Source organism: Geotrypetes seraphini, chromosome 10 (genome assembly GCF_902459505.1).
Source record: "Geotrypetes seraphini chromosome 10, aGeoSer1.1, whole genome shotgun sequence".
NCBI lineage: Eukaryota > Metazoa > Chordata > Amphibia > Gymnophiona > Dermophiidae > Geotrypetes > Geotrypetes seraphini.
This window is the reverse complement of record NC_047093.1, coordinates 133,940,225-133,953,157: the sequence shown is the minus strand read 5'-3', so window position 1 is coordinate 133,953,157 and position 12,933 is coordinate 133,940,225. Positions and strand designations below refer to the sequence as shown.

Below are 12,933 nucleotides of genomic sequence, written 5' to 3'. Positions count from 1 at the left end.
TTTTCTTCTCTACCACCTCTCTCGGGAGCGCATTCCAGGCATCCACCACCCTCTCCTCATATATATATATATATATATATATTTTTAAATATCGTTTTTATAGTGCAGGAAAAAAGTCACAGCACTAATAAACAAAACACACAATGCAAAAACGAGGAATGATAGTCTGTAAGACAAGAAAGGATGTTACTAGTGATTTGGACTTTGGTCCTTCTCCTTTTAACATCTTTTTGAGTGATATTGCGGAAGGGCTGTCTGGTAAGGTTTGCCCCTTTGCAGACGATATCAAAGTTTCCAAATTTATATACCGACCATCAACAAGTATCTTGTCGGTTTACAATACTAAAATTAAGGTACAATTTTAAAAGAAAAGGGGTCATTTTATAAATATAACATAAGTGACTGACGAGACGTAGACAAATTTGGTACGTGAGGTACTGGGGTTGGGGGCAATGAAAAATTCATCGAAGTAAAAATAAAATTTAAAGAGGAAGGTAAGAGGGGGAGAGGAAAAAACAAAACAAGGGAGGGGGAGTTGCTTCTTAAAAACAGTTCTCTTTCATCATTGATCTTACGTGGAGTTGGCAGGAGATATGATCTTATCTCATATATGATATGTAATTAGTAGACATCCCTGATGGTGTAGATAGCAAGAGGATGGATCTAGCAAAGCTTGAGGAATAGTTTAGAAACTGACAACTTAGATTTAATGCTAAAAAAAAAATGCTGGGTCGTGCATTGAGACTGCAAAGTCCCGAGGGAGTGGTACAATATAGAAGGTGAAGTACTTCAGTGAATTGGAGGGAAAAGAAAAATAATGATCCCAGCGTAAGTAAGTGAACGTTTTGGAGTTAAAGGCCTTGCAGTTTCAGATCACAGGAAATGGGCCATTAACCTCAAAGATGTGGAAACTTAAAATGTGTTTCCTAATGTTGACTTCTCCTAGACGTGTTTTTTTGTTTTTCTCATCACAGGCCTTCCGGATGTAACATCTCTATTCACAGTGATTATTAAAGAAGAGGACGATGACCCCTTCATGGATCCTCCTGAATCAGAAACCTCTGAACAGATTCAATCTTCTGTAACAGGCAAGCGTACCATGTATTTTTTTTTTTATTTTATTGGGTATTTATATGCTGCCTGTCAAGGTTATCTAAGCGGTTTACAATCGGCTACTCATGCATTTTCCCGTATCTGTCCCGATGGGCTCACAGTCTGTCTAAAACAGTCTTATGGACTTCTCAAGAGAGAACATAGAACATGGTCTGACCCAGCAAGGCTATTCTTAGGTTCTCATATTCTAACATGAAATATAAATATCCCACAGTACAATGAAAACTGTAGCTGGTCATCCAGTCAATATTGGCGCTAACCAGCTGTGTCATGCGATTTATAGCTGCTGAGCAGTTCTTCTGCGTTCTTTCCATCAGAGGTCGATTTGTCACAGGGAACACTGAGTGGGTCGCCCTGTGTGAGATATCTGTGGGTGGTTTTGGACTCTGAACTATCCTTTCAGAAACAAGTACGTTTTGTTTGTTAAGAACTTGTTTTTCAAGTTACGGCTTTTGAGCAACTTGAAGCCTGTCTAATTCTGTCGGGCATTGATTATTGTAATAATAATAATAATAACAACTTTATTCTTCTACTAGTGTTTAAGCCCGTTACAATAACGGGTGCTAGAGTAGATGTCTGTATGTCTGTTTTTTTGTTTTTTATTTGTCTCTCTCTCCCTGGACGCTGTCTGTATGTCATTCTTTGTGTCTGTGTCTCTCCCTGGTCTCCTGTCTGTGCGTCTTTCTTTCTGTCTGTCTCCCTGGCCCCCTGCTTGCCAAAGCAGCCTCCTTTCCCTCTCCCCCTGTTGTGCAATGCCTGCCTGCTTCGTGGCCCCCCTTCTGTTCCTCCCCCCTCCCTGATTGCTGTTTGCCCCCAGCACACCCCTCCCCCCAAAGCAGCCCCCTTTCGCTCTCCCTCTGGCCCCCTGTTGTGCCATGCCTGCCTGCTCCGTGGCCCTCTTTTGTTCCCCCCCATGATTGCTGTCGGCCCCTAGCACAACCATCCCCCCAAAGCAGCCCCCTTTGCCTCTCCCCCTGTTGTGCAATGCCTGTCTGCTTCGTGGCCCCCTCTTTTGTTCATCCCCCCTCCCTGATTGCTGTCTGCCCCCAGCACACCCCTCCCCCCAAAGCAGCCCCCTTTCGCTCTCCCTCTGGCCCCCTGTTGTGCCATGCCTGCCTGCTCCGTGGCCCTCTTCTGTTCCCCCCATGATCGCTGTCGACCCCCAGCACAACCATCCCCCCCCCCAAAGCAGCCCACTTTGCCTCTCCCCCTGCTGTGCAGTGGCTGCCTGCCTGCTTCGTGCACTCAGCACAACCCTCCCACCAAAACAGCTCCCTTTTCTGGCTGCTCCAGGGCCCTTCTTTTTTGGCTTCCCCTCCCGTTCTTACCTTCCTCCATGCATCCATGTTTCCTGCCGCTGCCGCCGCTCCTGTTCCTGTTCAAAGCGGCCTGCTTAGGTTCATGGGCGGCTGTATTGAACCTTGCAGGCCGCTCTCCATATGATAGCATGTTCCTTTTGACGCGATCGCGTCAGAGGGAACGTGCTTCATGTGGAGAGCGGCCTGCGAGGTTCGCTACAGCCGGCCGCGAACCTCATCAGGCCGCTTCAAACAGGAGCGGCAGCAGTTGGTGCGGGAGGGGGGAGTCGTCGACGCTGCTGCGACGCAAGGGGATCGGGGCCATGCTGCCAGCGGGACAGCCCTCAGCCCTCTCCCTTCTCCTCTCGCGCGCTGTGGAGGCGATCGTTGGCTGGCTGCGGTCCCGGCTTGGAGAGGGCAGGAGGTGTTAGCGGCCGGCTGCGGTGGAGAGCAGGGAAGAGCGCGCATGCCACTTGTCTTGCCTCGCGTGAGGCCAGACCGTAAGCCGCGCATGCGCACTTCCTATGTGTGCTACAGCTCACAGAAAACGGACCCACGCATAGGAAGTGCGCATGCGTGGCTTACCGTTTTATTATATTAGATACCGCCACAATCTTGCGACTTCTAGGCGGTTTACAATCGGGAGTGCTGGACATGCAGCGAAATACAATATGCAGATATTCAGAGGAAATACAGAGAGCAGAGACCTTAAGAGGCATTAGTATAGAATTACTATTTGCTGAGTAGAATATAAGGTGTACATTTTAGTAGATGATTTCCGACAGAACCTGTTTGGAATAACTGGCAGCGAAAATTACGACAAGATGAAGATAACATATTATATATACGACAGGATGAAGATAACATATTATATTTATAACAGTGCAGTAAATTCAGGTGGATTAAGGGGAGGGGGAGAGGGGGGGAGCGGTCAGTTGTTGAGGTATTTCTGGAACAGGTATGTTTTTAGTGTCGTTTATGTGGGTTTGCAAACCTCTTTGTTGTGATCTTTGCAGGTGATGCAAAGTTCTGGTGTACTGTTGATTTTTGGATTCAATAAATATGAACCTATAACTATTTACTATTGGAAGTTGCAGTGGTTGGCTGTTGAGGACAGAATTCAGTATAAGCTTTTGCAGTCGGTGTATAAACGTGTGCACTCATATCAGAATTCTTGTCCATATTGGAAGGATCACACCTGCTGTATGTCCTACTTGAACTCAAAAGGCCACTCGCTTGAATATGGAGGCAGAACAAGTGCTAAATATGTGTATTTTTTAAAAAAACATGTTTTAAAAGAATTATGCTGATCAGCTTTAAAAAATAACCCAATTATAGCAATGTTTTTCTATAACAGGCTCTTCCGATGTCAAATCTGACATTTTAGTCCAACTTAAGGAAGAAGGATCCGAGATTGAACCTCAGGGATTTGAGGACAGAGGAAATCTGCCCGACATGGGCACATTTGAAGAACTGCAGGAAACAGGTAATGTAGCGTGAACTGAATCTACCAAATGACTGATTTAAAATATTTTTTTACAAGATGCATCCTTTGACCAGACATCACAAAATAATGCATCAAGTCTTCTGACCGTTGCTACTACTGTTAATTTTTAGTGCTCACAGGTGAACGCAGTGCTGTTCCGAGCCACAAAAGAGACGGTCCCAGCTCAAATGAGCTCACAATCTTAATCAAGAGAAACAGGATTCCAGGGTAGGGGTTATAGTTAGTGGGGGATGGTTAAATTGTTGGCTGGGCTGACGAGCAGAGGGCAGTGGAGAGTAGGGTTATGAGTGGAAGGCAATCTCGAAAAAGTGGGTTTTTAGCCTACTTTTGAACATGGGAAGGAAAGGGGCAAAATGCACGGACTCGGGTAATCTATTCCAGGCTTCCAGTAACCGTTGAGTGTTTTATAGAAGGCGTCACAAAACCTTTTTTTCAACTCTGCCTTCTTGACCCTGGGCACAGCCCCTCCTGTTCGGTTTCTCCTTCTACAAGCGAGTGTGAAGGTTTTCTGGTTTTGCTCTGTTTTCGATTTTTTTTTTTTTGGTGGGGGGGATTTTTACTTCAAATTTTCAAGGCTTTTCAGTGCCCCAGAGTTCCCCAGTATTCTGGGGCAGCTCTTCCTGGGAGAAGATACAGACTCTGTAAGCAGAGGTTTATAGCTGGGGGAGGTGGGGCAACCCGCCTTCTAGGGAATCTACCTAGCTGACCTACACTAACATCGAGATTAGCTCAGGGTTTGGGCCCCTGGGAATGTAGCTCGCTCCTGATAGGCATTTCAGTGCAGGCTGATTTGCACCCGGATTGGTCCCCAGGGATTATAGAGTGCTGGCTGCATCCTCCCCCCCTGAAGATGCAAAGAGAGCTAGTGGGGTCGAGGGTTCAAGCTCAAAGAGCCTGACTAAAAGGCAGCCCAAAGCTCTGAGTACATTTCATGCTTGTTTAAGGCAGAAATTCATCTCCAGAACCCAACTGCCATGTGTGAGCTGATACCACAGGCACCTCTACAATACTTGTGAGTAAGCCCATTATTGTCTATGGGAAAACCGAAGGGGGTGTGGGTGCTGTTCTGTTTTTGTGAGTTTTGGCAGTTTCTATGGTGTCCTGAAGGGTTCCCCACCTCCAAAAAGCCATTTTTCTAATTTTGGGATGTTTCATTTGACTCCATTAAGAATAAGATCTATGACCTATGTCTGCATTATCTCTACAGTGAAACATTCCTACGAGAGCTGTACACAAGGTTATATGGATTGCACTCAGGTAGGCGGGGTGTTCTTTCCACCTGCAACATTTGTTATTTACTTTTTGACGTTTCAGAGCAGAATACAGTTTGAATATTTGGTGAGTTCCCTGTGACTTCCTTGTTGTTTCTCCTGCTATAGGGTTTATCGATTGCTTTGGTACGAACTGAACAGGAGGGGCTGTGCCCAGGATCAAGGAGGCAGAGTTGAAGAAAGCTTTGTGGTGCTTTTTACAAAACACTCACGGTTATGGGATAATAACCTATGGTCCAGAATATTTACTGGTCCATGTACTGGAAAGAAGATTATCGAGGTAAGAACTTAATCTTCCCATACGGGGCAGCGAGCTGAAAGGAACGAAGTCTGGAATTAGCAGAGGAGGAGAAGGGTACAAATAAAAGCAACTTATCTGGGGAACGGAGTTCTCGGGGAGGCATATAAAGAGAGACAAGAGAGGAGAGATACTGAAGAGCTGCGGCATGAACACACTTGTAGGTTAGTAATAGGAGTTTGAGCTGTATGCAAAGGGAGCCAATGAAGTGATTTGAGGAGGGGGGTAACATGAGTGCAGTGAAGTTCGCAGAAGATAATTCTTGCAAAAGCGTTTTGCACAGATTGCAGGGGGGAGAGGTGGTTTAGCGGGAGACCTGTTTTGAAGTAAATTGCAGCAGTCTAAGCATGAAGTTATGAGGGTGTGGACAAGGGTCCAGGTACTGTGCTCAGAGAGGAAGGGGCGAATTTTGATGGTGATGTAGAGATAGGAGCGACAGGCTTTAGCAGTCTGTTGGATGTGCTTAGAAAATGAGAGGTCGGAGTTGAAGACGACTCCAAGGGTACGGGCAGTGGACCAAGGGTACGAGCAGTGGAGACAGGAATCATAGTAGTATTATTTACAGAGACAGAGAATTTAGGGAGCGGAGGGTTTAGGAGGAAAGAGGAGCAGCTCAGTATTGAACATGTTTAGTTTCAGGTGGTGGTGAGTCATCCCAGTCAACAATGTCAGACAAACAGACTGAGACTTTTTCTTGGTTTTTGGGTGAAATCTCAGGTGTAGAGAGGTAGATCTGGAAATTATTACATTACATTACATTACATTACATTAGTGATTTCTATTCCGCTTGTGCCTTGCGGTTCTAAGCGGATTACAAGTTAGAAGACTGGACATTTCCAGTAGCATTGCAGTACATATAATCAAGAATGCGTTAAGTTACAATTGTTGTTCTGGACTTTTCCAGGATAAATTGGTAGTAGATAGTAGATAGTGATAGGTTGTTTAGACAAATAGAGATAATATTGTCCGGATTCTGTTGTTTAGACGAGTAGAGATAATACTGTCCGGATTCGAGGTGTTGCTGGTGGTGGTGTTGGGGTAGTCATGAGAGCATTTTCTAATACTTTTGTGAGGTTATGATGATGGGAAGTGTTTTTTGAAGAGATGAGTTTTGATTTCTTTTCGGAATGCTTTAGTGTCTATTGATTTGGTCAGTAGATTGGTGATGGTAGTATCGATCTTTGCTGCCTGTGTCGCTAAAAGGCTGTCATATAGTTTCTTTCGTCGTGTTCCTTTGAGAGGGGGGTGAGTGAATAGGCTCTGGGTTCTCCTTAATCTGTGTGAGAGGTTACGGTGTAGTCTGTTGTTTAGGTTGTTTATCAGCATATAGGTGATACTGGAAGTCATGGGAGGAAATCAGGGCACTGAGAGAAGAGGTGTAGAGAGAGAAGAGGAGAGGCCCTAAGACAGAGCCCTGGAGTACACCAAGGAGGATCCACCAGTGCATACACTAAAGGTGCGATGGGAGAGGTAGGAGGCAAACCGGGAGAGGACAGATTCATGGAATCCAAGTGAGGACAGTGTATCAAGGAGTAAGCAGCGATTAACAGTATCAAAAATTAGCAGAAAGGTCAAGAAGGATGTGGATTGAGGAAAGGCCCTTAAATCTGGCCAGGAACGGGTCACTGCAAACTTTGACGAGGGCAGTCTCTGTGGAGTACAGGGAGCAAAAGACAGATTGTAGAGGATCAGGAACCGGTTAGGATGAAAGAAAGTCAAGGCAGCGGCGGAGGTCAGCATGCTCAAACAGCTTGGACAGGAAAAGAAAAAGAGAGACGGGGGCGATAAGTTGGAAGGGCAGGTGGGATCCAGCGAGGGATTTTCAAGAAGCGGCTCAACCACTGCATGTTTGAAGGCATCGGGAACAGTTGCAGCGAAAAATGGATTGGTTGAGAATATGACAAATAGCAGGGATAACAGTATAGAAACATAGAAAGATGACGGCAGAAAAGGGCTATAGCCCACCAAGTCTGCCCACTCTACTGACCCACCCCATCAAGTCTGAGTGCCTTACCAGGCCTCTGTAGGGATCCCACGTAGATGTCCCATTTATTCTTAAAGTCAAGCACGCTGGTGGCCTTGGCCATCTGCTCCGGAAGCTTATTCCAGTGACCCACCACTCTTTCCGTGAAGAAATACTTCCTGGTGTCACTCTTAAATTTCCCTCCTCTGAGTTTGAGCGGATGTCCTCTTGTGGCCGAGGGTCCCCTGAGTAGGAAGTAGAGGGGTGGAAAAAGGGTCCGAGGGGCATATAGTGAGCTTGGCTAAGGACAGAGGTTGTGCGGTTTCATCCTCCATGATTTCAGAGAAGGAAGAAAAGTTGGCGGGATTTGAAGGATGGTTGAGAGGGTGGGACTGGGCAAGGGGAGGTGGGTCAGGAGGGAGACGGTGTGCAGGTTACTTCAAAGTTGTTTGGGCGAAGGAAGAAGGTATGGTGGGAGCTGGAAGGTTGGAAGGGTGAATGGGGGAAGGGGAGAAAGATGCAACTTTGCAGCGAATTCCAAAGGCAATATTGTGGACCTTATCAAGGAAGTTTTCAGAGTAACAAAAAAAAAAGCACCTAGGACCATCCAGATCGGGAATTGATGTTTTATTTCCCAAATCTGGATGGCCCATGATGCTTTTTTTTCATTCGACCCTCTCCTACATCACTTCATGGAAGTATTCAGCCATAGTCTGGGGAGAAAGGGAAGGAGGGTTCAGAGGAGGGGGACGCTTTGAGGAAGGAATTCAGCATGGCAAAGAGATGGAAGAAAGGGAGTTAGCTAACTGGTTGTAGTTATCTTGCTTGGCCAGTGTAAGAGCTGGATTAAAGGAGGTCAGCATGTGTGCGAGATGTAAGCCAAAGGCACTCGGAAGAGCATCTACAGGAATGTTAAATACAGACAGTCCCCGGGTTTTGGCGGACTCTACCTTACGAATGGGGTGGCAGAGCAGCTGATGTTGGCTTTCCATCCCAGCGGCGGCAGAACAGCTGATGTCCACTTTCTATCCCGGCGGGGACTTTTCCATCTCCGTAGCGGCAGAGCCCAGTGTTGGTCACTTCTGGTGCACTCTGGAAATGGAAGGTGACACGTCCGGGGTCGGTGCATGCTGGGGCTGGAGCCTCGCAGAGTGGAGGCACAGGGGAGCAGTGGAGGAGGAGAGAAAAGGCCTGGTGCTGGTTTAGAGGCTTAGGGGAGCAGTGGAGAAGAAAGGCCTGGTCGGAGGCACATGGCTGCGGAGGACGAGAAGGAAGCTCGTGACCGGGGTAAGTGAAATGGTGACGGCTTTCTTTAGTATATTCCCCAGCCTTGCACTCCCCTCACCTCCCTCCACTCCAAAGCATCTCACTTTGGTCTAGTATCAATCTCTTTCTCTCTCCCCCCTCCTTCCCTCCCTTCCCAATAGTAGCAGTCTAAAGACAGTCTTCATTGGCCAGTCCCTGGGTCTTCCCTTTGCTTCATCTCGTTTCCACCGATGCAATTTCCCAAGGGCAGGATGCAACAGAGGCAAGACCCAGAGCCAGGGCGAAGGCAGCCTGTCTTCGGACTGCTGTTGCTGGCATCCAGGAACTGTTACGTGGCATTAAATCTGCTTCCTTTTCTTTTTCCTTAGATCTTGAGAGTAAACAAGTTGAATGTCTTCGACACCCAGTTAGATACCTCCAGATGTCTCAAAAGCGTAAATTCGATGCTAGTGCAGGTGATGCATCGAAGAAAAGGAAAACAATCACGATTGAACAGAAAGTTGAAATAATAAAGCGATCGGAAAGAGGTGAAACGCCATCATCCATTGGCAAAGCGTTAGGCTACAGTCGATCAACCATCGGAACAATTCTGAAAGATAAAGTGAAAATAATGGATTATGTGAAAGGCTGCGCACCATTGAAAGCTACAATTATTACCAAGCAACGGAGTAGTTTAATTATCAAAATGGAAAAGTTACTCATCGTGTGGTTAGAAGATCAAAATCAGCGTAATATACCCATTAGCCTTTCATTAGTGCGAGCAAAGGCTCGAAGCCTTTTCAGCGATTTAAAAGCTCGTGAAGAAAACGACGAGTGTGATGAAGAATTTGTAGCCAGTAGGGGCTGGTTCAATCGCTTTAAAGTCAGAGCAAATTTGCACACCATTAAAGTACAAGGTGAAGTGGCAGGTGCCGATGTAAGCGCTGCGAGGTCATTTCCTGAACAGTTAAAAAATATCATAGAGGAGGGAGGCTATATCCCGGACCAAATCTTCAACGTCGTCGAAACTGAGTTATGTTGGAGAAAAATGCCTGAAAAAAACGATATTCTGAAAGAGGAAAAAATCGCACCAGGGCATAAAGTGTCGAAAGACAGGCTAACGTTATTGCTTGGAGGGAACGCGTCTGGGGATTTCAAGCTAAAGCCATTGCTTGTGTATCACTCCCTAAATCCAAGGGCACTTAGCCGTGTCATTAAGGCCGCCCTTCCCGTTATTTGGAAAGCAAACTCAAAGGCTTGGGTTACACTTGCTATCTTTGAAGACTGGTTCAAGAACCATTTCATCCCTGCTGTTGAGCATTATTGCTTGGAGAAAGAAATTCCCTTTAAGATTCTCCTTGTGCTAGATAACGCACCCGGACATCGAAGCACTTCAGGTGAGCTTCACCCCAATGTAAATGTGGTATTTTTACCACCTAACACCACATCCCTACTGCAGCCAATGGACCAGGGAGTCATAGCCTCATTTAAGGCCTATTATTTACGGCAGACCTTCTCGCAAGCGGTCAAGGCTACTCAAGATAATGAGACGACCTTAAGGGATTTCTGGAAGAGCTATAATATTTATGGTGCTATAAAAAATATTGCTCAGTCTTGGAATGAAGTGAAAAAGTCAAAAATGGAAGGAGTGTGGAAGAAACTGTGTCCACAATTTGCACCCGAGTCTCAAGTGTTTACGGGAGATGACATCACTGAAGCTAGGCGAGCTGTGGTTGATATTGGAAATCAACTAAAGTTAGATATTGATGAAAATGATGTTGTTGAGTTACTGGCTTCCCGCGGCAAAGAACTGAGCAATGAAGACCTTATTGAATTAGAGAAGCAGATGGAAGCAGTGGAGGAAAACGGAGAACTTGACATGCCAGAACAGAAAAAATTTACGACGAAAGAGTTAGCTGAAGCCTTTCGTCTCATTGAAGCAGGGATGGCAAAATTAGAGGAGCAAGATCCTAATACAGAAAGGTTTACCAAAGTTTACCGTGCAGTTAGCAAGGACCTCAGCTGCTATAAAGCTATTTATAATGAGAAAAAGAAAAGATCCTTGCAATCTTCTCTTGATGCCTACTTCAAGAAATCGTATCTAGTAAAACCAGCAGCGAACCCTCACCAACAAACAGCAAATACAGACTCTTCAGAAGTAAACCCTGACTCTCCAGCAACAGGCCCATCCTCTCCAACACAAGATCCATCGTCAACAGTAGCCATCTCTCCATCGTCTTCCAGTTAACGTTACATCATGCACTCCCTTCCAGTATGCAGTACAGTGAAGAACGAAAGTACGTGTAAACCTCCTATCTTTTTTCCTTCTATTTAAAATACAGTACTTTAAAGGAACAGTCCTCAAAATAATGTTTAATGTTTTTACAGACTGTGTAATGTATAGGAGAACATTAATACACACAGATTCTCACATGATCCGAGTTGCACACAAATTCGACTTAAGAACAGTTTTTAAAATGAAACCCTTTCTTAACCTGAGGACTGCCTGTAGTGGATATTGGGAGTGAGCCTCTAACCTTGTGTGGGTAATTTTTGTTCTCTGTTCTTTATTTTATTTTATTTTTTTCTTTTCATTTTTTAGGTCTTCATCTTTCATCTCGCGTTCTCTCCAATATTTTCCTTTCTCTGAATGTTCTTCCGTTTCTACCTCCTCCAACTGCAGTCTGATTGATTTAATTCAAGTCATCCTGCAAATCACCGATGATTACCTGTAACTTAATTTTTACCCACACTATTATTTCTTTTAGTTCTGCAAATCACCACCTTCAGCTTCCTCTTCATTGGTCCCTCCTGGTTATCTTTGGCATCAGAGTCACTCTTAAAATCACCAGCCTACCACTTTGACTATATGGCTGACTTATACTGCTCTCTGCACTTTCAAACCCCTTCTGCCTGGGCCACTCTAGTGTAAGCAAACTTGTGTAAGTTGAGTTTTCCATTTTGACACTAGTTCTTAGGGTCTACCTTGAGGGTCTCAGGGTCGCTCCAACTTAGCCAACTCTGTATTTTGGGGGTTTTAGATCATTACGTTACATTAGTGTCTTCTGTTCCACCAATACCTTTTGGTTCTAGGCAGATTACAAAAGAATTGGTCTGGGCATGCCCAGTGAGATTACAAGATAGATAATTAGAAGAAGCATTAGGGTCCAGGGATAAATTGAGAAGGTTAGTTTGACTTGACAAATTTCCTGAATAACTTGGTTTTTAATTCTCTCCTAAAAGTTTTGTAGTTGGACGTTGTGATCAGCAGGTTGGAGATGTGGTGGTCTAGTTTCGCTGCTTGGGTAGCTACCATGTTTCCCTGAAAATAAGACGGTGTCTTATATTAATTTGAGGCCCAAAAACTGCACTAGATCTTATTTTCGGGGTATGCACATGATCATCTCTCCCTTCCTCTCCTTCATCCCAATTCTTCCTCTTTCCTTTCTCTCCCCCAAAGGTGCAGTATCTTTCCTCCCCTCTCTACCTTCTCCGACTCAGTCCGGTTTCATTCAAGTCATTCTGCAAATCACTGATGATTACCTGTAACTTAATTTTTTTCATGTACATGATCCCTTGTGCCTTCTCTCTGTATCATCTTTCTATCCCTCCTTCCCTCCCTCCCATCCCTCGTGCGGCAGAACCCTTGCCTAGCTTCTATCCCTCCCTCCCCCATCTATCCCTCCCACATGAACCCCGCCAACAGCGAGCCCTACATACCTCCCTCCAGAGCAGCGTTGGCAACACTCTAAACAGGCTGCTTCATGGCCTTCTTCCACCGGGACTTTCCCTCTGCTGCATCACTGATGATGTCATCAGTAACACAGCACACGGAAGGCCCCAGCAGGAGAAGGCCACGAAGCAGCCTGTTTAGTGTGCTGCCGACACTGCTCTGGAGGGAGGTATGTAGGGCTCGCGGTCGGCGGGGTTTGGACGAGAGGGAGAGATAGAAGGATGGTTCGGCTGCACGGCAAGAGTAGGGGGTGGGGGAAGCGCTGCTGCCGGTAAGACTAGGGCTTATATTAAGACCTACCCCGAAAATCATGCTAGAGCTTATTTTTTGGGTAGGTCTTATTTTCAGGGAAATATAGTAGTAGGCCGTCATAGATTTTCTTAAGTTGTATGTCTTTGATTGGGGGGTGAGTGAAGGGGGCCTTGGTCTGAATGTGTTGTTCTTGGTTCACCAGTAGTATTATCTGGATTTATTGGTACCAAAGCCTGGATGCACTAAACTCTCC

The 12,933-nt window shown here is 45.7% G+C and overlaps 1 protein-coding gene across 2 annotated transcripts in view; it reads left to right on the top strand.

Annotated features, from left to right (window-relative positions):
* Positions 1-12,933, top strand: part of LOC117368295 (tigger transposable element-derived protein 1-like) — a 50,093-nt gene that overhangs the window by 24,600 nt on the left and 12,560 nt on the right. The window contains exons 10-12 of one of the 2 annotated variants that reach the window (XM_033961811.1): positions 975-1,088; positions 3,769-3,897; positions 9,085-10,992. In XM_033961811.1, coding sequence (XP_033817702.1) covers positions 975-1,088; positions 3,769-3,897; positions 9,085-10,943 — 2,102 coding nt within the window. In that variant the 3' untranslated portion in view covers positions 10,944-10,992. The remainder of the gene's footprint in view (positions 1-974; positions 1,089-3,768; positions 3,898-9,084; positions 10,993-12,933) is intronic. The other variant, XM_033961812.1, reaches the window with a different exon arrangement.